Source organism: Ochlerotatus camptorhynchus, unplaced genomic scaffold (genome assembly GCF_037179485.1).
Source record: "Ochlerotatus camptorhynchus isolate MF236.1 unplaced genomic scaffold, CSIRO-AGI_Acam_v1.1 ptg000064l, whole genome shotgun sequence".
Taxonomy (NCBI): domain Eukaryota; kingdom Metazoa; phylum Arthropoda; class Insecta; order Diptera; family Culicidae; genus Ochlerotatus; species Ochlerotatus camptorhynchus.
Genome location: NW_027040554.1, coordinates 6,994 through 33,150, shown reverse-complemented (window position 1 = coordinate 33,150; position 26,157 = coordinate 6,994). Strand labels below are relative to the sequence as shown.

The window sequence follows — 26,157 nt, the reverse complement described above, 5'->3', positions numbered from 1 at the left end:
TCATGATTTTTTCAACCCTGCCTCTAAGTACAAGTATGGACGTCTGTCAAAAATTGTTCCAAACAAACCGTCAAAATGCACTGCTTTGTTCGACTTTTTTTTTTTCAGATCTGTGGTGACAATCGTTCATACTTTTACTAGAATGCTTAATGCTAAATTATTTTTTTTCACAGAGATCAGATGGCGTCCTATGTATGTTCTAGTCTCTTAAGGAAAGGTCATCATAATTAATAATTCCCGATTATTTCTTCCAATAAGTAGTCTTACATTAAACTATAAATACGCTGAACCGCACAATGATAATTGAATGATACGACTGTGATGCTTTCGATACATCTCTTGTCAGTATGAATGTTTGTATATGTGTGTGTCTGTTAATTGCTTAAATGTGTATGCATGTGTGTTCTCAATTCGCATTCAAATACTGTCGCACGGAGCGTACTCGGACTCATGTCTCTGCAATACGGCAATCTTCCGTAGGATTAAAGCTTTGCTACCAAAACGAAAACTGTTTCCTGAATAGTAGCTCTTGGAACTAATTCAAAACTGTTTTACAGTAAAAATAAATGATTAAACAAAAGTGAGCCAAAACGGTTCAGATAACCAAACGAATCTTCAAGTCAGTCTCAACGTCCAACGAGGATATTGCTTCCCCAGGGTTCGTCCAAATTTCTAATCCGGCAGAACAAATGCTTTGAGCATTCCCTGGCAGCGGTACATGCATTCATGCAGTGGCAGTTCTCCGATTTCGTACATTTTGAGTGATGCAAATGCGGCCTTCGAGTGACCCGCTCCGGTGAAGGCAATCGTTGCGTCCCGTCCGGCGTGCTCCAGCAGTACATCATGACCTCCAGGGTGCTGTAGAGGAGAAAAAGTGATAGTAAGTTTACAAGAATGTTAACCGAGTGGCGTGTGCCAATGAGGATTGATTTGAAATGTGGGGAATCCTTGTCTCTAAAAGCTTTATCAGATGGAAATATGGGTGCGGCTTTGTACATGTATTTAATTTTATTGCATAATGATAAGGATTATTGTTTTCCTGGCTTATTGCGCGCATTATGCCAAATATAGACGAATGCACCTTCTTATCTAACGACCAAAAATGTGGTTTTTGAGAATGTGCAATTTATTGCATGAAAAGTATTGCTCGTGCTGTTAGCGATAATGGAGATATTACTTGTTTGTTATTTACTTAAATGAAACAAATATTTAATCCCAAAATGAAACTACCGTGACAGGTTGCCAACCACAGTTCCTACCATCTGTTCAGCTTAGTTTCAAAAAATAAAATAAAAACAATTTATACGAAGTTCAATGAAAATCCTGCGGAAATTCTAGCAGAAACTTCGAAGATAATCCGAGAAATATTTGCAGGGGTTGAAAAGCCGTGCTTAATCATCCGTAGCGGCCACATGACCCCTGGTGCAGCGGTCGCGGGAGTGGTCCAATAGGAACGAAATAAATCTCCGTCATACTACAGTCATGAATAAATAATCCTACGCATTTCCTTTGTTCATTTAGCCCCGAAAAAATCGTAAAGTAAGGCTTTATCTCGGGCCGCCAGAGTGTAATACCCCCTAAACGAGAATTTCATTGTATTAATAGTACATTTACATAACTGACTTTTATCAAATATCCCAGTGATATTTTGTGGGAATGTAGAGAATTTCTCGGCTTCCAAACAAAGCGTGTATCATGACAAACCACCATTCGGACGTGGCAGGCGCTGATATTGCCGATTGTATAGTATGAGATCATCAGTTTTTACATAAAGGGTGTTGCGATCAGAATTTGGTCGACCTTAGCTTGACGCATTTCGAGCATTTAAAAACCTGAATACACCTCATTTTGTGGGTGTGTGCATGCAGAACGATGCCTGTATTTTGATTTTGACATTTGTTCTTCAGTTATTAAAATGGCGAGGAACGTATCAAATTTAGCGAAGCTAGTGAAATCGTTGAAAGTGTTATTAACCAGAACAACCGCAGTTTGGATCTTTGTTTTGTAAGCGCCCAGGACATGGCTCCTTTCTTATGCGAGGCGCCCACTCCTCTGGTGAGACTGGATCGTCACCACCCGCCGCTTCTGGTGACGTTAAGTACTAAGCTGATGCATGATTTTAATATTTCACCTGTCACCGTTTCCTACGATTTTTGCAACGCCGGCTATGGCAGTATCGCCGAGTTACTCTCCAATTTAGATTGGGATGACTTATTGGACACCGTTAACATTGAGTCCGCCGGTCAAATTATTTCCAATGTCTTGGCATACATCATTGACAGACACGTTCCGAAAAAGATTCATCATCATACGACCCATCCACCAATGGCATACGAGCGAATTTCGTCGACTGAAATCCAGACAGAGAGCCGCTCTTAGGAAGTTCACCAAGCACCGCACACTATCCCTTCACCGTCACTATATCAGGATCAATCACGCATACAAACGAGTTGAGAAACGGTGCTTTCTTCAGTATCGACGTGGATTGCAGAGAAAGCTTAAGTCACGTCCCAAGCAGTTTTGGAAGTTTGTCAACGAACAACGTCATGAAGCTGGTCTGATGTCGTCTATGACACATAATGGTAACGTGGCCGCATCTACGCAAGATATCTGTCAGCTGTTCTCTGAAAAATTTGCTAGTGTCTTCACTGACGAGAGACTGAGTGACGACCATGCCCGACTGGCTGCCAGTTACGTACCACTCTCTGGTCAAACCATGAGCAGAATTGACATAAATCCCTAGATGTTTTTCAGGGCTTCCTCGAAACTCAAGTCATCGTACAATCCGGGTCCTGACGGAATTCCATCGACGTTCCTCAAAACGCACTTGGACAGTTTGTTGTCTCCACTGCTGCACGTTTTTTAACGGTCTGTGGACGTCGGTGTTTTCCCATCCTGTTGGAAGCTAGCGCTCATGTTTCCAGTACATAAAAAGGCAACAAACAGGACGTTGGCAACTACCGTGGCATTACTTCGCTTAACGCTATTGCTTAATTGTTCGAACTCATTGTTATGGAAGTAGTATCGACCAGCATGGTTTCATGGCTGGTCGCTCCACTGCCACTAACTTGCTGTGCCTTACTTCCTACATCTCTAACAGTATGTCGGATCGTGCTCAGACGGGTGTCATTTATACTGACTTATCTGCTGCCTTCGATAAATTGAATCACCGCATATCAATCGCTTAACTGGACAGGCTTGGTAGGCTTGGTCGTACCTCACCGATCGCCATTTTACTGTTGTCATTGGTGATCACCAGTCCCGTACGTTCACTGCCATATCTGGCATACCCCAGGGTAGTCACCTGGGACCTCTGATTTTCCTGATTTATTTCAACGAAGTGAATCTGGTAATTGAGGGACCACGATTATCTTACGCAGATGACCTTAAAGTCTACCTCCGAAATCACTCAATTGAAGACTGTTGCTTCCTTCAACGTCAGCTGAATGCTTTTGCTGATTGGTGTATTCTGAATTGTATGGAGGTTAACCCGCCCAAATGCTCGGTTATCTCTTTTTCGCGCAAGAAAGAGACTATTATGTTCAAGTATGTTTTGTTAGGCACTGAAATTGAGCGCGTCAGCCAAATTAAGGACCTAGGCGTGATTATGGATACAAAACTCTCTTTCAAGCAGCACATCTCGCGCGCCGTCGACAAAGCTTCCAGAATTCTAGGGTTTATCTTCAGGATTGCCAAAGACTTCATGGATATCTACTGCCTTAAATCGTTGTACTGCTCCTTGTCTTGACTTCTCACTACAACAACGGTGTCGGAAGAGTTGAGTCTGTTCAGCGACGGTTCCTGAGATATGCGCTACGTAAACTGCCATGGACGGATCCCTTCCGATTGCCTAGCTACGAAAGTCGTTTGCAACTTATCCATCTGGAGCGCCTGTTGGTCCGAAGAGCTACAGCAAGGGCATTTCTAATTGCGGATATTTTGCAATGACGCACCGATTGCCCTGTCCTCCTTGAGCAAGTTGACATCAATGTTCAACCCCGAGCCGTACGGAATAATTCAATGCTGCGCCTGCCCATACAGCGAACTAATTATAGCATGTTCGGTGCAATCGGTGGTTTACAGAGACTCTTCAATAGGGTCTCCGCCAGTCTTGTAAGCGGTCACGGTAGTCGACACATTTTCTGTGATAATCGACTGCCTTTGCCTCCGACACTTGCAAAACAAGCTATCATAGTACAGTACCAAACTAAAATGTCATATGACAGGCTCTGTCATACGACACTGTCGCCGAAGACCGTCACGAATGTATGTATTTTGGTTTTTCTTATAATAAGAGCTGCAGTTGTTGTGCTTGTGTGAATTCATAAAATAGCAAGCAATGATGTATTAGTTAAAACATTTCTAATCACCAAATTGAGGAATTACATCGAAATCACACATGTCATATGATAGTTATTTGATAAATTTCTTTTAGCTCGAATGTTATTCTACCGTTCGTGTTGTGTGAGAAAAACGACAGTAGAGCATGAGTGTACGAATACAAACGGACTGTCGCGCACGACAACGAAGCGAGTGTCGTAAAAAAACGTCAACCGTTTCAACCCCTGGTCTCCGCACTGTTTGATTTTGACCTGACTCGCCAGCTGCTTCGCCGGAGGTTTAGTTCGTTTTTTCCTAGATCAGTTTAGTTTGTTTAGTAATGTTCCTTTTTTTTACGAGATGACTATCTATGTACTTATTGATGTTTTGTTTTAGTTGTTTTTGTTTGTTTAGTTTAAGTTACATCATTGGGGCAAATTACGCCTGTTGATGTTCAGTCATATAAATAAATAAATAAATAAAATCAACTGTCACCAACATTATAAAAATATTCGGAGAACGTTTCGAAACCCGGAAGCCGCAGCGACAACAAAAAGAGTGGCAAATGGTTTCAAGCGGCACCCTAACCTCTCCGTCCGAGATCTCGCAAACAAGCTGGGAGTATCGTCTACAACCGTGCATCGAGCTACAATACGAGCCGGACTGTTGCCCTATAAGAAGGTAGTGACTCCAAATCGCGACGACAAACAAAACAAGACGGCCAAAACACGATTCCGGAAGCTGTACACGGCGAGGCTAACGGAGTTAGAATGCGTGGTAATGGACGACGAATCCTACGTGAAGGTAGGCTTCATAGGAATCATATGAAACTGTCAAAGTTCGCTAAGAAATATCTGGTTTGGCAGGCTATCTGTACTTGTGGCGCGAAAAGTGACATTTGAATTGCAACCCTGACCGTCAACCAGGAAATTTACGTGAACATTGTGTCTGGAAAAACGTCTGCTGCCTTTCCTGAAGCAACACGATTGTTCCGTGCTGTGCTGGCCGGATTTGGCATCCCATCATTGCGGAAAAAAGGCCATGGAGTGGTATGCCGACAACAACGTGCAGGTGCTGCCCAAGTACAAGAATCCTCCCAACACTCCATAGCTCCAGCCAATTGAAAAAAAAAATATTGGGTCATTGTCAAGCGGAACCTGAAGATGACCCGAAAAACTTTTGATAGCTAGAAGCAGTTTAAGGCAAACTGGCGTTCTGCGACAAACAGAGTGGACGAGGTGGCTGTTCAGAATCTGATGGCAGGAGTTAATCGAAAGGCCCAGAAATTCGGATTTGGTCAACTGGAAGCTTAGCTGAATTTTTTTTTTCTGTATTTTATACTATTTGAATTTAAAAAGAAATAATATATAGTTGAAGATGCTAACTTCAAATAACAGACTGTAGTGGTAATTTTTATACGATAGATGGAGTAGATGAAAGCATATAGTTGATAGTTCCGTTAGAGAACGACAGTGTGAAGATTGCATATAGATATTAGAATAGCGAGCTAGAACAACTTTTAAGGAAGGTACAAATCGGTTTTTTCATCTCTCTTTACCAAACTCCTCCTTTGGAGAGGGATGGTGAGGGGTGTCCCCCCCGCCACCACTGGCAAAAAGAGATGAAAACCGACCCGCTCAAGTACCAACTGTGTGTTTGAAACAGTTCTACCGATTTTTACCGCACTTCAGTTGTTATTTGAAGGAAGGCATCCAGTCGTAGGTTTGGAAATTGCAATTATTGTTTACCCCTACCACGATATGTGCTCCTGTCATCGTCGACTTGACGATCTCGAGGGGACACGTGTGGGGTAGGTGCTGCTACTGTACCTTTCGACCATTGACAGTAATTGATGGTATTGGATAATATATAATAATAATATATACAATCAAACTCATGCTCTTTTAGATTTCCAGCCAAGCAAAATATGAAAGATTCCGGGATTTGAAAAAAAAATGCAAGATTCTGGGCAATAAAATCGTAATTTTTCAGATTTACGAAACAAAATTGTAGTGGTTGCGGTACAAGCACATATCGTCGATAATAGACGATTGTTGTGTATTAGAGAACGGTTGCGCAAAAAGACAAAAGTGGGAAACGGATTCGAAACTCTAATGTCATTAGCCAATGCACCCGTGTACTGAATGGGAATTGTGGGTTCGAATCCCAGAGGTACCCTTAGATTTTTTCGCAAATTTTCTAACACACACGTCTCTTACCGATGATATGTGCTTACCTCTCAGTATGTTCAAACTTTCTCATAAACAATTAAATTGAATGCAAAGTCGCTAAACCGTAAATCAAAACAAAATTGGATGTTTATCCTAGAATCTTTCTTCTTTTTCTTCTTTTTCGCATATCAAGCTTATTGCTTAGCGCATATTAGCTTATTGCGTGCTCTCAACTTAGTGTTCTAAATGCACCTCCACAGTTATTAATTGAGAGCTTTCGATGCCAATACCAATGCATGAATTTGTATATTGCGTGGCAAGCACAATGATACTCTATGCCCAGGGAAGTCGAGAAAATTTCCAACCCGAAAGATTCCCTCGACCGGACCAGGAATCGAACCCGCCGCCTCCGGCTTGGTAATGCCGTGCCTTTACTGACTAGGCTATGAGGCTCCCAGAATCACTGTCTTTGAAAGAGTTGACGCGATTTTGACACAATTATTTTTGACATCGTCACTAGAAAAATTGACGATCTTTGCCCCCTATTTCAATTATCATTAATTTCATCGTTTACCCTTCATACAATGAAGGGAATTTAGGTATACCGCTTGGATATCCAACATTAGATCCGAGGTCCGGAGGGTCAAATATCATATACCATTCGACTCAGCTCAAAGATATCGGAAAATGTATGCATGTATGTGTGTGTGTGTGTGTTACAAAATTTTGATAGTCGTGTTTCTTGGCAACCATTAAACTGAATAAGGTATAATAACCGCCAAATGAACCATGGTCTCATGGATCGGTATTGAAAAGTTTTGGAATCGGTCAACTGATTCCGGAGATATGTTTTGGTGTATAAGGGTCAAACGTGCCAAACACATCATGTGACATATCAAAACACTTGATAATTAAATGTTGGTCATATTGAGTTTCCAGGACCACATTGGCCTCCACAACAATCAAATCAGCCAAACATGTTCCGTTTACAACCGGGAAAGTGCACCGTGTGAAACATTTATGTAATTTTTTGCGATACATAAGCGACACAGAAATAAATTCTGGAAATTCTGTAACTTAAAATCTTCTTTCGTATAATTTTGAGCTATAGTTGGCATAAACATCGAAATTGCTTACAAGTTTGTATGCAATATTCAAGATTTATGCGATATTGCGCTTAAATTTAAATCCAGCGTTAATAACGTGCGCCGTATATATTGCAGAAAATAATATGAAATTTTCCTACGATGTGTTTATTTCCATTTCGTCAAGCCAGTGTAGACTGCATACAATGATTATTACAATGTTAACTTACATACTATGCATTAATTCTATTCTGTTTTAGCTTAGTTTTTATTTGCTGCTTGGACATAGTGATGTCAATAGTTCCGCAATGCAAATTATATAGGCGCATCATTCGATTGATTGGGCTATTTTTTGCATTGTTTGTTCTGTACGATTTTTCTGAAAATAAATTCCGTGTTCTAAGATATCGACAAGGTGTGTAAAAGTTTAATTGTGCGAGAATTTTGCCGAATCTATGCGCATTGAAATAATGTCGTTGATGAAGAAAAGCATTACAAATTGGCGGCGCTCCTTAAGTGTTTGTATATTGATGAGCATTCAGCGCGCTTCATAAGATGGTAATGGAAATGCAGTCCTATTCAATTTACGTAAAGCATATAAAAGGAATTGTTTTTGGACAGATTCTATGCGTTTTTCGTGTATGGAAATGTATGGATTCCATACTAGGTGGCAGTATTCCAGAATTGGCCTTGCATATGTGGTATATAATAGCTTAATAGTGTATGGCCCAAGTAACAATTTTGGTTTTATGAGGGTTGTGTAGACCATGATTTAGACTTGTAGCATGCTTTAAAACCTCGATAAAACTTGCAATGTTACTTGGGGGGTCTTCGGAATTATGACTGAACCTTTTGATGAAGCCTAGCATTCTGTTTGCTTTACTAATGATAGTATTATAATGTTCTATAAAAGTTAGTTTGGAGTCTAGGATTACATCTAGATCACTTACAATTTTGCTTTTTTCTACTATTTGGTTGCCTAATGATATTTCAATATGCGGTGTTTCAATTTTTCTGCTAAATGCTATAGCAGTACATTTTTTTACGTTCAGTTGAAGTAGACTTTTACTACACCAGGCGTGGAATATATTGATTTCATTCTGGAATTCTTCTGCATCGCTAGAATTACTTATTTCCATAAAGAGTTTCATGTCGTCTGCATATACAAGCAATTTTATTTTTTAAGTATGTAGGAAATGTCGTTTATGTACAAAATAAAAAGAAGTGGGCCTAAGTGAGAACCCTGGGGTACCCCAGAGGTGACTGAAATTGGTTCTGAAAGTTTATTTTGAAAGCGGACTATTTGTTTGCGATGTGTTAGGTATGATTGAAGCCAATTCAAAAGTCCAGGCTCCATTTCTATTTTCTGAAATTTGAGGATTAATAATGGTATGTCGAAGCGGTCAAATGCTTTACTGAAGTCGGTGTATAGCGCTTCAACGTGCTTGCCACTGTCCAACGCTTTAATAATGAAAGATACATATTTTAGAAGATTAGAGGTAGTTGAGCGACCTTCAAAAAAGCCGTGCTGTTTACTTGTAATTAGATTTTTCACCTGCTGAAAAATATTGCCGTTTGCGATTGATTCAAAAAGTTTTGGAATGCAAGAAATAATAGCATTTCCACGATAATTTCGAATGTCTGGTTTTGCACCTGATTCGAAAATAGGTACCAAATAAGATGATTTCCAAATTTCAGGGAATTTTCCATTTTTCAGAGACATGTTGAAAAGACGCTCTAGAGGAAATGCGAGTTCTTCAGAAAGGTTTTTCAAAAATATGGGTGCGATGCCGTCAGGTCCAGACCCTTTCGACGCGACGCGAATTCATGTTGAGAAAGTTGGTTGACAGAGATGTTTTTAGAAATTTCAGGAATGAATGCAAAGAAATCGCGATCACGATCTTCTTCGGAAAATGTGGTGTATACTTCTTGGAAGAAATTTGCAAAGAGATTGCAAATGTCAGAAGAATTCTCACCTACATTTGCATCCAAATTCATTCGCGAAGGAAAATTGCTGCTTTTTAATTTCATGTTTACATAATTAAAAAAGTTCTTAGGACATGATTTGACTTCATTTTCGACTTTGCGGTTATAGTCCTCATATGCAGAGTTGATGGCTGTATTTAATTGGTTGCATAGTTTCGCAAATTGGTTTCAGTTTTTTCTTTTTTGTATGAGCTTTCTGTTTTTTATTCTTCAAATTTTTCAGTTGTGGATTGAACCATGCGGGTACTTTATTGTTTTGTGTTCGTCTTCTTTTTTTTGATAGTGATAGTACAGTTACTAAAATTAGGCTTTGAAGAATTGAGTGAAATTTTTCTACTTCAGTATCGACATTTCCTTCAATACTTATTAAATTTTGCCAATTTATTGTACATACACATTAAAAAAATCTGAATTTTACTGGTGATGTAAACATCCATGCATACAAACATTCATGCATGTAAACTTCCTTTTCACGTAAACTAGCAGCTTGCAAGAAATGTTGCAAACAAAGGTGTAAAGTTGCATACAATATATGGAATATTGCATGACATGTCTCATAAATTTACACGATTTATAATGTAAATTTGTATGATTTATGACGCTCCATTTATGTGCATCATAGTAACGGAAATTTACACTACTTTTTTTTAGCTGTGTAGTCTACGTTTGGCTTCTTCGTAATTTGATTTATGGTATTCCGGCACTTCCTCGTACTTCGTACCTACGGTGTACGGTAGATTTGGCGTATAACATAAACGAGTCGTGTTGTATGCAAAGTTTGTAAAACATGCGAGCTTGAGCGTAAATTTAAACGAGTGGAAAAATCCAGATTTTTTTTTCTGTGTGGTCAGAATCTGACGTTAACTAAAATAACATCCCAGAACGTCAAAATAATTGCTAACAGTAACATACTGCAGTTATGATTTCGGTCCTATTCTGTTTAATCCATGGGAGGGATGTTGCTATTAAATATGAACAATAGTTGCCAAACTTGCATACATTTGCATCCAAACAACAACGATCCATAAGCAGCCAATAAAATCAGTTTGAATCTTCAAAAACGGTTTTTTATCTACACACCAAAAAATTATGAATTTTAATGTAAATATCCATGCATGCTAAAATTGAAGCATGTAAACATCCTTTTCACGTAAACTAGCAACTTGCAAGAAATATTGCTTACAAATATGGATGGTTGCATACAATATTTCATTACATGACTCATAAATTAACACGATCTGAAATGTGAATTTGTATGATATGCGACGCTCCATTTCAGTTCATCAAAGTGACAGAAATTTACACTACTTTTTCGAACTGTGTAGTGTTAGTCTTTGTTATTTAATTGTTTGTTGAATCTTGTACTTAACTGACTAAAAGGAACTTCATGATTAATATTATACATCACAGCTTTTTTCATCTGTTCTTTGACTACCCCGCATCTCATCTTGCATGTGGTCAAAATGTGTCTATGTCGAGATGTAAATTTTATTATAAAACAAAAGTCCCTTTCAGTAGGCGAATGTTTAATTTAGTTTACTGTTTGTATTTATTTTTGTTAAACTGTTGAATTGTTATAGTCTTTGAGTAGCTAAATAAAACTCTGTTTCGGCTGTCTCTTCAAGCCGAAGCAGGAATCTGATGTTCAAACAGCGATGTTTTCCAAACAAATGCGCGATAATCTCTCCTGTTCAGAATGAACTGGATTCCGCAGCGCAATTCTAAACTGAGATTCACGTTACCCAGAACTGGTTCGTTGTCAAACAACTATCCCAAATATTATCAATTCGTTCTCTCCACTTACTCGAAAATGATGCAAAATTCAATTCTTTTTACACTATCCACCACTCGCATGCACAGCACATACGCTGCACTTTGTAAATATTTTCCCAACTGTTTGTTCGCCTGTCTGGCATCCACCGTAAACGTGAGATCAACGTCAGCACATCTACTATCCATTGGCCTTGTTCGTTGGTGGTTCACAAATTTCTTCCGCATAATGCACACGTTCTGCACTCAAAAATAGATCACTAGGTGCGTACGCCGCTCACTTACCAGCTCCAAAAAGTTGGTAATGTCGTATACCCTATCGTAGAGGACAATCCAGCAGTCGTTCATGGTGTCATGATAAGCCACCTCGTCGAGCGTAATTTGTTTTCTCAAGCGGAGATTATTGTTGTTCCGATCGTTGCTGGGGATCGTCGTCGTTGTCGCCGCCGTGAGACGCAATGCAGTCATAGCCAACTGGAAGAAGTTGGCGCTTTGCTGGCCGTTCACTAGCGATGCCGTCTTGACTTCATCGGTCTTGTGAACGTCCACGACAACACCGTTCAGGACTTGGGTATCCGCTGAAGACATCTGCTTTTGTGCACTAACGATGACGGTTGCTTCCAATGTATTTTAAAATCCGATTAGTTTAACTTCAAAGGAACTGTGTTGAATAAGCTCAAGCAAAAGGTATATCAATGAGTGATGTTTGCACGTCCGACGACCGAATAACACTAACAGATTTCCTGCGGCTTCCGAATGCTTTATAATATTACATTTTTCGTTATTTGATATGGATTCGAATGTTTTCGGCCTTTTGCCTCTGCTCTCTTTGCCTTTGATAGGTGGAGTGCCCGGCCCGTGGTGTGAACATACGAACGGGCAGACATGATTCGAACGAATGTATGTTACTAGTTAAACCGATTACATGCAACCGTTGAAGCGTGGTGGTTCGTGGTCGAAAAAGACTATCAGCTAACATAATGAGCCTCAAATTACCGGTCAGCATTTTAATCATTCGCTACTTATACTACTACTACTAAAAGTACCGGGACTACTAGGCAAATTGGTCCCTCCTGGGCACATAGCTTTGAGTCATGAGAATGGCATGAATTGCAAACTGTTGAAAGATAATGCAGTATTTTGTTTGACTGTTGCATAAGATGCATAATTATCAGTAGCCGTTTTGTTTGAAATTTGCTTTGAAATGAGTATCTACATTCAGATTTTTTTCCCCAACGATAGCTATTTCGAGGAATTTGAACGAAGCTGTACATCCTGGAAGCTTCTCAATTGCACGTTTCATTCGCTAAAAATGCGCTTTAAACCATTCAAAACACTCAATTAGTTGATCGTGGTATCTGAGGGCGTTCTTTTTTTTCTCTTCTGTTCGGGACCTAACACCGCTGCGACCAGTAATTTGATCTATTGCAGTATATCCCGTGTCCTTAGTTTAGTGCATGTCGTATTACTCCATCATTTTGAGAAATGACGAAGTATTCGGTTTTGATACAGTTGTCATTCTTGCCTTCATCGCTAGGAATCGATTCTAATTGAAAGGTCCCGATAATTATACTCTAGTGTTGGAACACCCTCCAAAGGCGCGCCCCTTTGTCAGTCAAAATTGGATTCCAAGCAACAACATTAAGAAATGACAGCGATAATCCTGTTTCTTGTTTTGAAGTTGTCAAAACTAGGAATCGGTGGTAGATCTTACATCCCGTAACGTAAATCGGTTTTCTTTGAACATCTTTTCATGCGTTAATTTCTCGTTAAAACATTGTTCTGATTACATTTAGAACTTTTGATGACGCATATTTTTGCTCAAGCAACTAGGTTACTAGCTTTTTTGATTAGAAAGTTAAAGGCTATTATCTTCGAAAAAATAGCTCTTTTCAATTGTCAATATCTCAAAATGAAACAAACCGATTTTCAAACATTTAACTTCATTAGAAAAATAGTTTTTTCTTAATTTTTGGTAAAAAAAACTGCAAGAGCCTTTTCTGATTTAAGCATTTAATTTAATTAAAAAAAAGTTATATTTTTCAACAAAACTAGTCATACATTTTCAAATAAAAGAGATAACAAGTTAGCAAAAATATGCGTCATAAAAAGTTCTTAAAGCGTCTAGTATAAAAATTTCACGAGAAATGAACTATACGTTAAAGATATAGATATTTAAAGAATGCCGATTGTCTAGGGGCCACCCTAACCTGCTTGTTTAAAAAAAAAATCATAACTCATGAACCATAAGAGATAGATATATGGTGCGTGTGTGTATGTGTGTGTGTGTTGGTGTGCTTTGAAAAAGGTATATTTTTGCTATTTTTTTTTATTACTGTCACTAAAAACAGTGCAAACACTCTTTTACCATCCATTTAACGTGAAATAAGCCGAGGAACATTTTTTCTCAAGCAACCAAGTTGATAAACACAATAGTTTTTGCTATATTTGAGCAAAACAGTAACAAGTAAAAAAATATGATATCGCTACACTATAAAAACCATAAAAAATGAATAATGAACAGAACTGCACAAATCGTTCAATTTAAGATACTCTTAACATGTAAAAATGATAAAAAAAATATTGACAAAAAAATATTAACTTTAATTTTTGAGGTTTTGGCCAGCCAGAAACCACTGTGCAATGGTCTTACAATAAGCATAATACCTACTTATATATACTTAATACTACATTGAACATTGAAAAACAAAATGCATTTTTAAGCTCCAACAAGATTTTCGTATCCGGATTTTTTCGTGTTCAACCTTTATTCATTTAATAGCACATTTTTGCACGAGTCCCCCTTTTAATCCTTTAATAAAAAAGTTTCCACCAATTTTTTCCAAATATATAATCATATAATATAATTTTGTTGATATCTTCAGTTAGGGAAAGAAAGCAATAAAGGTCATGTTTTAATGTAGGAGAAATGAAAGTGTAATCGTGCAAAATACCTACATAGGGGAAAGTAGGGCAATTACTCCAATGGGACAATGTGGCCACCTGCTTAAAAATCAACTTATTGAAAATAAATTTCAAAAAATCTGTTGCAGGCTTAATGTTATAAAGCCTACTTGAACTATCCATTTGAAATTAAGTCTAAAAAAAAATTCCTAGTGCCGAATGTTCGAAAAGACTAGCTCTAAATGTCCAAAATGTTTTAAGATTTATTTCATAAGATTCAACAGTTATCTTTTAATGTTCAATATGAAACAAAAAGTACATGGGGCTTCAAACTATCAGTTTGATTAAATATCATTCGAATTTTTCACTGAATTTGGTATCATCAATGATTATCCATACTCTCCATACTGTCTCACTTTCTCCTATATTTATGTTAATGTCAATAAACATCGTTTTTTGACGAAAACTTGTTAAATCTGTTAAACAAGATATAGGTAGCAGTGACACTTTCTTCAGCAAAAAGCAAATAGATCTGCACGGCAAGAGAGCACGATTCTGATTGCCTTGTCAATCTTAATTTTTATATCTTTATTAATGAGACTTTCAGCCTTGGGCTGGTTCGTCTACGTTGTCAATCTTATTGAATTCTCAGTGTAACGGTCATTTGGAAATTTTACCGACTTGTTCTGCTGTTCAAACACGCAGTTAAACTCTACCGACCTCGATGATCTGAATTAAGTGTGCAGGAAAAGATGTAGTGAAAAAAAATATACACGAGGGTTTAAAGTAGATAGTTTGTGGATGTTTTACAAAATTTACTTTAACTCGACATTAATTTGCTCTGACCGTTTCGATAACTTCAGTAACTTTTTTCAACGTAAAGGGTGATACGGTCAAAATTTGGTCAAGGGAAAACGCGTGTATATCGGTGAAATCGTTTATTTAAAAAATCAAATTAAATTTCTTTTTCAAGTTCAATTAGTATAAAATTCAGGAAAAATATTCAGTTAGGCTTCCGCTTTTCCAAATCCGAATTGCCGGGCCTTACGCTTGACCCCTGCCATCAGATTTTGTACAGCCACCTTGTCCACCTTCTTCGGCGCAGAAAGCCAGTTTGCCTTGAACTGCTGCTCGCCCTTAGCAGTTTTTTTGGTCTTCTTTAGGTTCCGCTTGACAATAGCCCAGTATTTCTCAATTGGGCGGAGCTCTGGCGTGTTGGGAGGGTTCTTGTCCTTGGGAACCACCTGCACGTTGTTGGCGGCGTACCAATCCATGGCCTTTTTACCGTAATGGCAAGATGCCAAATCCGGCCAAAACAGTACGGAACAACCGTGTTTCTTCAGGAAAGGCAGCAGACGTTTATTCAAACACTCTTTCACGTAAATTTCTTGGTTGACAGTCCCGGAAGCTATGAAAATGCTGCTTTTCAAGCCACAGGTACAGATGGCTTGCCAAACCAGATATTTCTTTGCGAACTTTGATAGTTTCATGTGCTTGAAAACATCTGCTACCTTTCCCCTTCCTTTTGCCGTATAAAACTCCTGTCCCGGAAGCTGCTTGTAGTCGGCTTTGACGTAGGTTTCGTCGTCCATTACCACGCAGTCAAACTTCGTCAGCATCGTCGTGTACAGCCTCCGGGATCGCGCTTTGGCCGTCGTATTTTGTTTATCATCGCGATTTGGAGTCACTACCTTCTTGTAAGTCGATAGTCCGGCTCGTTTTTTGGCTCGATGCATGGTTGTAGACGATACACCCAGCTTATTTGCGGCATCTCGGAGAGAGAGGTTAGGGTTTCGCTTGAAACTACCGGCAACTCTCTTTGTCGTCTCAGCGGCTTCCGGTTTTCGATTTCCCCCCGATCCAGACTTCCTGGCTGTCGACAAACGTTCCCCAAACACTTTAATTACATTTGTAACGGTTGATTTGGCAACTTTTAGCGATTTTGCCAACTTTTCGTGCGAGTAGCTCGGATTTTCGCGATGCGTGAGCAAAATTTTGATACGCTGCTCTTCTTGCTTGGACGGCATGTTGACAACTGAAGAGTGAATTCCAAAATCAAAATAGGAGCAACATTCTACACACACACACACCTTCAAAATGAGGGGTGTTCAGGTTTTTTAAATGCAAAATTGAAAGAAATACGTCAAGTTGATATTGACCAAATTTTGACCGTATCACCCTTTAATATCAAGACCAACTTATGCAAAGAAACCAAAAATATACATTGCAGAATTGGTTGGACATAGATCTACCAATCTGAAAAAGTTGATCAACTTTGTCGAAACCATCAATTTTCTACGACATTACCCCGAGTAGTTATTTATTTTGTTAAGCTTTATTGCATTTCTGGCCCACTGTGGAATCTGAACATCACAAAAAGAAGAGAATTTTTAAATGGTAAGCAAGCGTCACTTTTCGCGTCATTCAGCTTTTTTCATATGATTTTCGATCTAATTTCTTTCCTACTAAGCACAACCTCCGCTTTACCTTTACGCAAATGGAATATTTCTGTCCAAGATGGCTTCTAAATTTATTCACCTTTCCATACGTATCATTGGATTTGATAAAAAATCACAAATTGTTGAGATATTGTTTAAAACTAATAGGGTTTTTGATCTAATTTACGTCCTACTAAGCACAAGCCGCGCTTTACCTCTCTTTTCTGAACGAGTTTAAACAAAAAATGGAATATTTTTGTCAAAGTTGATTCCTAAATTTATTCACCTTTCCATACGTACCGTTGGATTTGATAAAGAGTCACTAATTGTTGAGATATTGTTTAAAATCTAATACTGCTTCTTGATTCTAAATTCGTTCTAAGAGTTTTAATTCCGTCCTAACGCATTGAAACGCCATAAGATTTATTTGGTCCTACGGATAAACGTAGAAAAAGGCGATTCGCTAGAAGCGCTTCTTTTGTTTTGAGAACAATGAGCGTAACTATTCATACAATGCGCTCTAATATGATTTATGTTGCAGCTAATGAACTAGCGCATCGGAACAAACCCATGATTGATTTGTGCACGGTGAAATCATTGATATTATTGATCTTTTCTGATCGATAGAACGGAAATGGGCGTTTACGACGAAGTAGCGCTCTACCCTACTGCTTCTTGATTCTAAATTGGTCCTACGAGTTTAAATTCCGTCCTAACGCATTGAAACGTCATAAGATTTCTTTCGTCCTACGGATAAACGTAGAAAAAGGGGATTCGCTAGGAGCGAAAAAATTTAATGCAGAACTGATGAAATTGATGTTTCTTCTGACAGATTCAAGCAAATACTCAATCCAAAGTAATTGCTTTTGTAATCAACGACTTCAAACGTCAATTTAGACTACAATGTGCAGACTTCTTTAGTGTCTTGTACTAATACTGGACTACTAATACAGTCGAGTATTAGTACAAGACACTGAAGAAGTCTGCACATTGCAGACGAAATACGCGTATCTGTCAAGGATAAGCAAATAAAGTAATGGAATTAAATGGAAATTACTAATCCTTCTCTCTCTCATTATACAGGTACACTCAGGACTTTTTTCACACGGGGGATACGTACCGTGTAAAAAAAAAAACCGTGTAAAAAAACCTACGAGATTTCGATTTTTCACATGCTTAAATGTTTTAAAAAAATCGGATTTTGATGCCATCTGCAATTATAGCATGCTATGGTTCATATAGACATATTTTAAAAATTTCTGTATTTACACAAAAAAAAATGTGATTTTTTCTGTCACTCGATTACCTATAGCTTGAAACGGATAATGTGATTAGAATCAATTCGATACGTTGTATCGTTGTCGAGAAATCTTTAAAAACGTACCGTGTAAATCGCGAAAAACCGTGTAAAAATAACCGTGTGAAAAAAAAACCGTGAAAAAAAACCGTGTAAAACAAGACTTCAGTGTATTCCACTTAGACGCCCAAATTCATCTGTATTTTTCAGCAAATTAGAGCAATAAAGTATTAAACCTTAATATGAAACGCTTATTGTTTTACTCAAATTTCTTAGCTCCTTCATCACTGACTCACTAGACTGATGCAAAAATTTGAAATTTTCGCTCCATAGTGCTTAAACGGTTTCAAATTGGGTCCTGCTTAGCTTTTAAAAATGATAGCAGTTATTGTAGAAAATTTTCTCAGCTCCAACTTTGTTGAAAACCACATGTAAAATTCTGATGTAAGGAACAAAAGTTATTAATGTTATATAGAACACAAATGTAAGGAACAAAAGTTATTAATGATTTAAGTCACTGATGTCTTATGATTATGCTCATTCAACTGTTCAGCAGGCAATATTGGTGTTTCTGGGGCAAAGAATAGAGCACAAATATCATGGCTACTATGTCACACTACAGAATACAGTGTTGCCCACAGAACAACTGCTTGATCATGCCATTAGATTATCAATCTGTGAAACAATTAATAGCAATTTAATTTGTCATTTGGCTGAAAACGATATTGGACAAAGTTGTAGCTTAGCAAATTTCCCGTAAGAATAGTTATAGAAATTTTCGTAAAAGCAATATGGAAAATGAACAAAAAGTTTAGTTTCGAATAGTTTGTGCCAAGTCAGTTTCTTACCAAATGAGTTTAAATTTTGGGAGGCTAATCAGGACCTGATTTGAAGCCGTTTGAGCACTGTGGAGCGACAATTTAAAATTTTGGATCAGTCTACTGACTCACCCAGCCTACGTTGAAACCTTGAACTTCACAGTGACGGAACATTCATTGCACTACTAAACAACTGTTGGACCGCGTCGTCTGTCTAATGTACACACATGTAATCTCCTGCAGTGTGAACGTTCCTCGCATTCTGCTTACCAAGCGTGAGACCATTAAGCTGATAACTACAATAGCAAACGCAGCGCATTAATCTAATCCGAAAAAGGTTTTACTCTATTTGCATTCCCAGTCCTAGCCAGAGCAAGTGGTACGAGAAGAGAACCTTGTGTGACCTACCTCAAGTTCTTTTTCATTTTTCACCGGGTGATACCGGGAATATCCGGGCTGAACCCGTGGTTAATTAGAAGTAATCTGTGATTGATTTTGGCAAATACGGGCCATAGGGTATCTATGTTCTTCTTCTGTGGCTTTATTACGTCCCTACTGGAACTTTACGCCGGTACACAATGTTGAGTTCTTTGAGCACTTCCACTGTTGTTAATTGAGAGCTTTCTAAGCCAGTACCATTTTTGCGTTAGTATTATGTGGCAAGTACAATCATACATTGGAACTATTCTTAGATTACAAAAAAGGAGTAAAATTTTCGTCAAATTTTCTTATTTTCCGGCAGATTTTTGAGATTTTCCACAGAAAAACATGAGGCAAATCTACTCATCGCTGAGTTCCTGCCCTTTTAGCGGTTATCAGTAAACTAATCTCAAATTTGAGGCGTTCTCATTCGCTCAATCTCAGCCGCCCCAGCATTGCTTGGAGCTAAGGGAGGCCCCAGGGGTGTCTGTGTTGCATAACTGAATCGTCTGCATAGAATTAGAGGTCATTGGTACTTGAGGGATTTCCTCCCTTATAGCTAAGCTGCAACACGTTGCGAGGGAAAGTGCGTGCATACAAAACCAACAGCTGAAATTCAAGGATAACGTTGACACTGGGTTGACGTCTTCTTCGGAAGTAGGAATCGAAGCAGTCCTGTTGCGTTAGTTAGTATAATCAACAAATCTAATTTGAGTGAGCCGGACTATGGAGTTGCTTTCAAGGTTTCTGGCTGCAGACGACGACGACGACGACGACGACAACTTCCACGCACTGGTTGTTTGTTTGTTTGTTTGTATGGATTCCAAAGCTGCAGTCATCTGATACTTGGCAAGCAAGATCGATGTCAACGCACCGAATTATGTAGGTAGGTACCTACGGTTAACTTATTTCCCCCGTCTGAGACGACACCGAACAAAAAGGCAGACAGTGGGCTTGTCTGTCTGACGTTATCTTTGTTTTGCTTGAATGACGAACGGTGTGAAAGTAACGCGTAGCAATTATAATGCATTCGTTGAGTAGTGTATGTGTATATACAGTTCTAGAACAATCATTGCGCGAAACTGCACGGCCACAAGACAGATTGTATGACGTGAAGTGACTGTTAGGGGAATAGATCAGGGCGACTTAGCTTTATAATGCTTTGAAATGCTAGTCGAACATTTGTATTCCCACATCCGCTCGTTGCTTCCGTTCTTTGAAACAGGCGATTGGAAAGACAAGGCAGAAACATGTGTTTGGTAAATACGGTTGATAATTGCCCAAAAAGAACCAAAAGGCTCGTCACTAATTTGATAAGAGTTTGCGACTCACTTCAAACAACATCCGCCAGTATTAAATCGATTTGTTTCTATTTGAGCAAATTAGCAAATGATTTGTTATAAATTGAATTATCCATGGAAAGGTTACGTGGAATGAAGAATTGTTTCAAAATTGTAGAGGGTAAAACAGATAAGCGCTTGCAATCTTAGGACATTAAATTTGTATATATTTGTATATACAGCAATTCCATAGAAAAAAGTTTTAGTGAGTATCAGAATTTCATGAAAATTGGTATAGTTGTTTATCAAAAAAATATTAGACTCGTATTCTTTTATTCCGCCATTAGGGTGACCATTTCCGTGTTAAAGGGGGTCTGAAAAACCTATTTTTTTGCCTTTTTTCAAAAATTCATAACTTTTGTACTTCTTGACCGATTTTTATGATTGACTCTTCAAATGAAAGATGTTTTAATGTAGTTTTGAGAAAAGTTATGAAACACTCAGAGATATTTGATTTTGTAGGAAAAAATACGTTACAAATGATTTTTTTTTCACTGCGAGGGTCTTCAACAACTTTTTATTTTAGTATTTTTAATTGAAAGATCATTTAATTTTACATTAGCGATTTTAGCGATGTCGGAGAAGTAGTTTTGAAGATACATTTTTTTTTAAATAAAAGGTCATTGTTCCGTTGTTCCGCAATATATACACCACACGTGCATGGAAACGATGAAGACGCAAGGTACACACTTAGATTTTTTTGCCGAGATGGGCACCACCGAGCAGCTCGGCATTTTATTTTGCTGGAAATTCAGCAAAAATATGTTATATTAGCTGAGATCTCGGCAAAATTCCCGTTTGTTAGTTGAATCTCGGCAAGTTTTTCACTGAGATCCAGCAAAATAAAACGCCGAGCTGCTCGGTGGTGCCCATCTCGGCGAAAAAATCTAAGTGTGTAGTTCACAATGCGTCTCCATCGAGTCACAGCAGCTGTGACTAACGAAATCTATGAGTAACTTACAAGCTGGGTGCAACATTCAGTTCAGCCTGGGGGCTGTCCATAAGCCACATAGACCAATTTTTAAATATTGCAGATCCTACCTTCCCCCTCGTATACTTTACTAAAATTTAAAAATATTTTTTACCGAGCGTATACTTTGACTGGACTCCCCTCCCCCATTGAAGTCTTCGTGGCTTTAAAACAGGCCCCAGTTTGACATTATTAATTTTTACATCAAAATTCTGACGAGGTCGAAGATAAATAAGTAAAACAAGAAGAATTTATTTTCTTTAATTACAATTTCACACATTTTTCTTCCGTTGAAAATGAATACCGTTTGACAATAATATACTTTTCGTGTTGAGGCTTAAAACTGTGGAATGACTGTGTCCTGAAATTTGGTTCACACGTATATAACGGTTTTTCAATTTTCTTTCCATTTTATTGTAATCGGATTCCGAAAAAACTGATAGTGTATTTTTGAATCTGGCTTAAAAATAGCCCATGAATAAAGTTCTTGGGCCGTTGTTATATGGTGGCCTTGCAAACTCGCTTTCGCAGCGTTTCGTTTCAATACTCCTCCCAAAGCATCACAAGGGTCCTTTCCATGACAAGTTGCCAAAAAATTCCACTTGCGTTCCTGAACAATTTTCGCAACACTGCAGCCAGCATTGTTCACTTGGAGTTTGACAAATTATTTTTGTAAACAAATCGTGATAGGAATCAACACCATCTGGGAGTGATTGTCTGCTTTGTACACTAATAAAATTCCATACATTTTTATTGACGAATTTCCATGTGAAATTGCACATGATTTTCATGTGACCACACATAAACAGAATCCACCATAATATGTCCATAAATATGTGTCCGAAACATAGATATCATTTGTTGATCACATTGCAAAAATTCATGTGTGGGACGCATAAAAACAATCTTTGAAATTTTATCAGTGTAGTGTTTTAAAAATAGGTCTAACGTTCTGATGATATATGCAAACGCATACGGTATGCTTGCCACTTGTCCCTGCCAAAATGCAGTGTTTCGGACGGTTACTGGCGAACATTGAAAATCCTATTTTAATATCAGGATATTTATTCTTAAAGATGGAGTACGACTCCTGCAAGTTACACAAAACTTATCTTCTTTGTACGTAGATTCCACCTTCAACATTTTTAGATATTAAATAATCTCTTTTTTCCGGAAAAACACGACTCACCGTATGCGTGATAATGTTTGCACCATCGTACAAATTAGGTTCCCGTTTCACCTGTGCAAACCTGTGCCTTGGTTTTCTTTGCATGCACGTAACCTATCCAGCATTTTACGAGCGCTTATGGCCGTTACAAACTGGCTGAGTTTTTGGTAGGGAACATATGATTTGACGTTTGGGTTGTGTCGTTTGACGTGTTAACGTTCAAATTTGATCGTTTACACGTCAAACGACACAACCCAAACTTCAAATCTTATGCTCCCCACCAGAAACTCAGCCAGATTGTGGCGGCCATAAACGGTCGTAAAATACTGCATAGCTCATACCGTAGTAGGCTGTGTATAAAAGAAAATGATTTTACTTAGTTTGTCAGTTGCACCATGACGAAGTGGCAGCGTATTCGGAATTTGTCCCACGCGCAAAAGTCGCAAAAAGACATTTCAATCACCGTGGGAGTGTCCCGGTGGACCGTCAAAAGGGTGTTAGACCGAGAAAACAAAAGAACAACTATCCGCGAAGGTGGCCACAGGTCGTCCGGGGTCAGCTCGGGTTCCAAGGGTTATCGCTGCTATCAAAAGGAAGATTCGGGTGAATTTAGTGCGTTCAATAAGGAAAATGGCAAAGGAACACGGGATCAGTGATTTTACGGCACGGAAGATCGTAAAGGAAGATTGCGGGGCGAAGTCGAGCACAAGAACATGTATCTAACTAAGCATTCTGCTAGCGTAATGGTGTTTGGATTGGTGGCTTCCGATGGCAAAAAAAGGACTCGGTGTTCATTCCAGAAGGCGACAAGGTCAACACGGAGGTCTACATCGGGATTTTAAGTAAGTATGTTCTTCCGTGGATCAAAGAACAGTATGGTCTGAAGCCAAATGTTGTATCTCAACAAGATGGGGTTCCGTGCCACACCTCGAACCTCACTTAGAAGTGGTTGCAAGAACATCTTCCGTTCTGGGCGAAGGATATGTGGCCGCCATCCAGCCCCGATCTTAATCCGCTGGATTACTCAATATGGCGTGTCATGAAGGCCAAGGCCTGTTCTAAACGCCACTCGAGTACAGCAAGCCTCAGACAAACATTGACCCGTACCTGGAGAGAAATGGATCCAGACTACGTTATTAGAACCTGCCGTGCATTCCGGAAGCGTGTGGAGGCCGTAATTGCAGCAAGTGGAAACTCGGTCGATGATTAACATAGTTTAAGACCCTGAGAAACATCCCTCCTTAAATAAATAAAAAAAAACTCGAAAACGAAATTTTTGAGGTTTTTATTTTTAATTTTGACATTGTTTAATGGTGTAAACATTATCACGCATGCGATATATCATCACTATTGTAAAAATCACGAAAAAGCATTATCGTTTGTTCCTCTAATGAAGCTCTGCTTAACCTCTTTACAGGCACCGACATTATTCCTTTCTCTTGCTGCAGTGCTTTTGCTTGGTTGGCCATATGTTGGGAAACATTGAACACCTTCATAATTCTATATGTAGACCAACTTTTGGGAAGTGTGGTTAAAATCCTGTATCGTTCATTGCTGTTTCTTGTTTCTTTATATTTATCCTTAAGTTGTATAAGGAATTCATTTTCGTCCGACAAAGGCGCGTTGTAGGTGGAAACGATTCAGAACTGGTTGCTTCCACTGACTCTGAAAATAAATATAAAAAATGATTGATTACACTAGTTTACAGCATTTTTGAACTCGGTAAGGTGATGATCCTTTCTAATGCAAAATCCTACGCTGAATTCAATGCCGTGGTCAGAAAAAATTAAAGTAGAGCCATTTTTGAGATATACAAAATTTTTGATTTTTTGAATTATGGACAAAAGTACGATTACTAAAATGTCAATATCTTTGGAACTAGTGCACTAATTTTAAATCTTTTTTTTATAAAAATGAAGCTTAATAAATTTGCTATCGTTCACTAGAATATTATGTCTTAATTAAAAATTTAATTTTGAAGTCATTTAAAAATTTACATTTTTAATGGGATAAAAAGATTAAAAAAAATCATTCCATATTTTATTCTTAAAGTCCATTTAAAACCGGAGAAAATGAGCCTTTAATGGATGAAATCAGTTGGAAATTGTCGAAGTTATGAGCATTTTTGTAAAACATTTAAAAATGTTGCTGAAATACAACAGCTTTAGAGTTCTTTTTCTAGGTGTCGTTGTAAGCATCCAAATCGCATGTGAAGTTTTCATGGGAGATTCTTTTCTCTGCATATCAATTTGATTAAGGCATATCAGGATTTAAAACCGAGTTGATACAAAAGAAATTTATTAAGGTTTTATTAAAAACTGATTGAGAATCGAATGACTTTGTCTTCGATGTTTTGAACTTGTTTCTCGAATCAGAAACCAACAATAGTCACCCATCATTGCTTCATCCCAAAACCCTTGGTAACGACGTTTCATCATCTTCATTTGTTGGTGAAAACGTTCGCCGTGCTCATCACTCTCGTCACCAAGATTTTCCGGGAAAAAATCCATGTGAGAATGTAGGAAATGTATCTTCAAAGACATATTCACACCTGTGTTCAGTGAAATAAAAGGATTTGAAATTAATTATATGCAACAAACACAATATTTTTGATTTACACCTATTTTCTCATAATTTTTGAGCAATTCATCGACGGCTTCCTCATAATCTGGACTTCTGAAATTTCCTAAAAAGGTTGTGACAACACGCTGGAACGATTTCCACGCTTCTTCCTCATCTGGTGTCAAAACTGTATTGAATGCGGAATCATTGAGCAGTTTTTTGATCTGTGGGCCAACAAATACACCTTCCTTTATCTTTGCGTCAGATAAATTTGGAAATACTGATTTCAAGTACTGGAATGCCGGCCCTTCTTTTTGCAACGCTTTGACGAAATTTTTGAATAGCCCAAGTTTTATATGTAGTGGTGGAAGTATTATGCGTTCTTTTACCACAAGAGGATCATTTTTAACGTTGGCTTTACCAATTGTGAAGTTATCCCGTTTTGGCCAATCTTTTCGGACGTAGTGTTCCTTACGAGCTCGACTGTCCCATTTACACAAAAACACATATATTTTGTGTATCCCTGTTGCAATCCAGTCAACATGGCAACCACTTTAAGATCGGAACAAATTTTCCAATTGTGTTGATTGCAATTTATCAAATTGAGCAATAGAGCCATTGATTCATACGTTTCCTTCATATTAACGGCATGAGCTAATGGAATAGAAGGTTTCTCATTCCCTTGATGCAGTAAAACGGCTTTCAAGCTCAACTTGCTGCTATCGATGAATAAACGCCATTCAGCTGGATCATATGGCTCACCAAACTCTTCAAACAAGCCGTTTACGTCATGGCAAAAACATGCCTTGTCCTTTGTAGAATAATATTTGTCAAATTTCTTGTGACGATTCCTGTGACAAGAAATTTTGACCTCCTTGCTCAGCATGTTGTGTTCTTTCAAGCGTGAT

General features: G+C 38.3%; 1 protein-coding gene across 1 annotated transcript; it reads right to left on the bottom strand.

Annotated features, from left to right (window-relative positions):
• Positions 1–204: 204 nt before the first annotated feature.
• Positions 205–12,067, bottom strand: LOC135696965 (acyl-lipid (8-3)-desaturase B-like). Its single transcript, XM_065216507.1, has 2 exons — positions 11,618–12,067; positions 205–858 (listed from the first exon to the last, which is right to left on the bottom strand). Exons 1-2 carry the CDS (start codon positions 11,918–11,920, stop codon positions 673–675), a joined length of 489 nt encoding a protein of 162 aa, XP_065072579.1. The 5' UTR covers positions 11,921–12,067; the 3' UTR covers positions 205–672.
• Between the last annotated feature and the right edge of the window lie 14,090 nt (positions 12,068–26,157).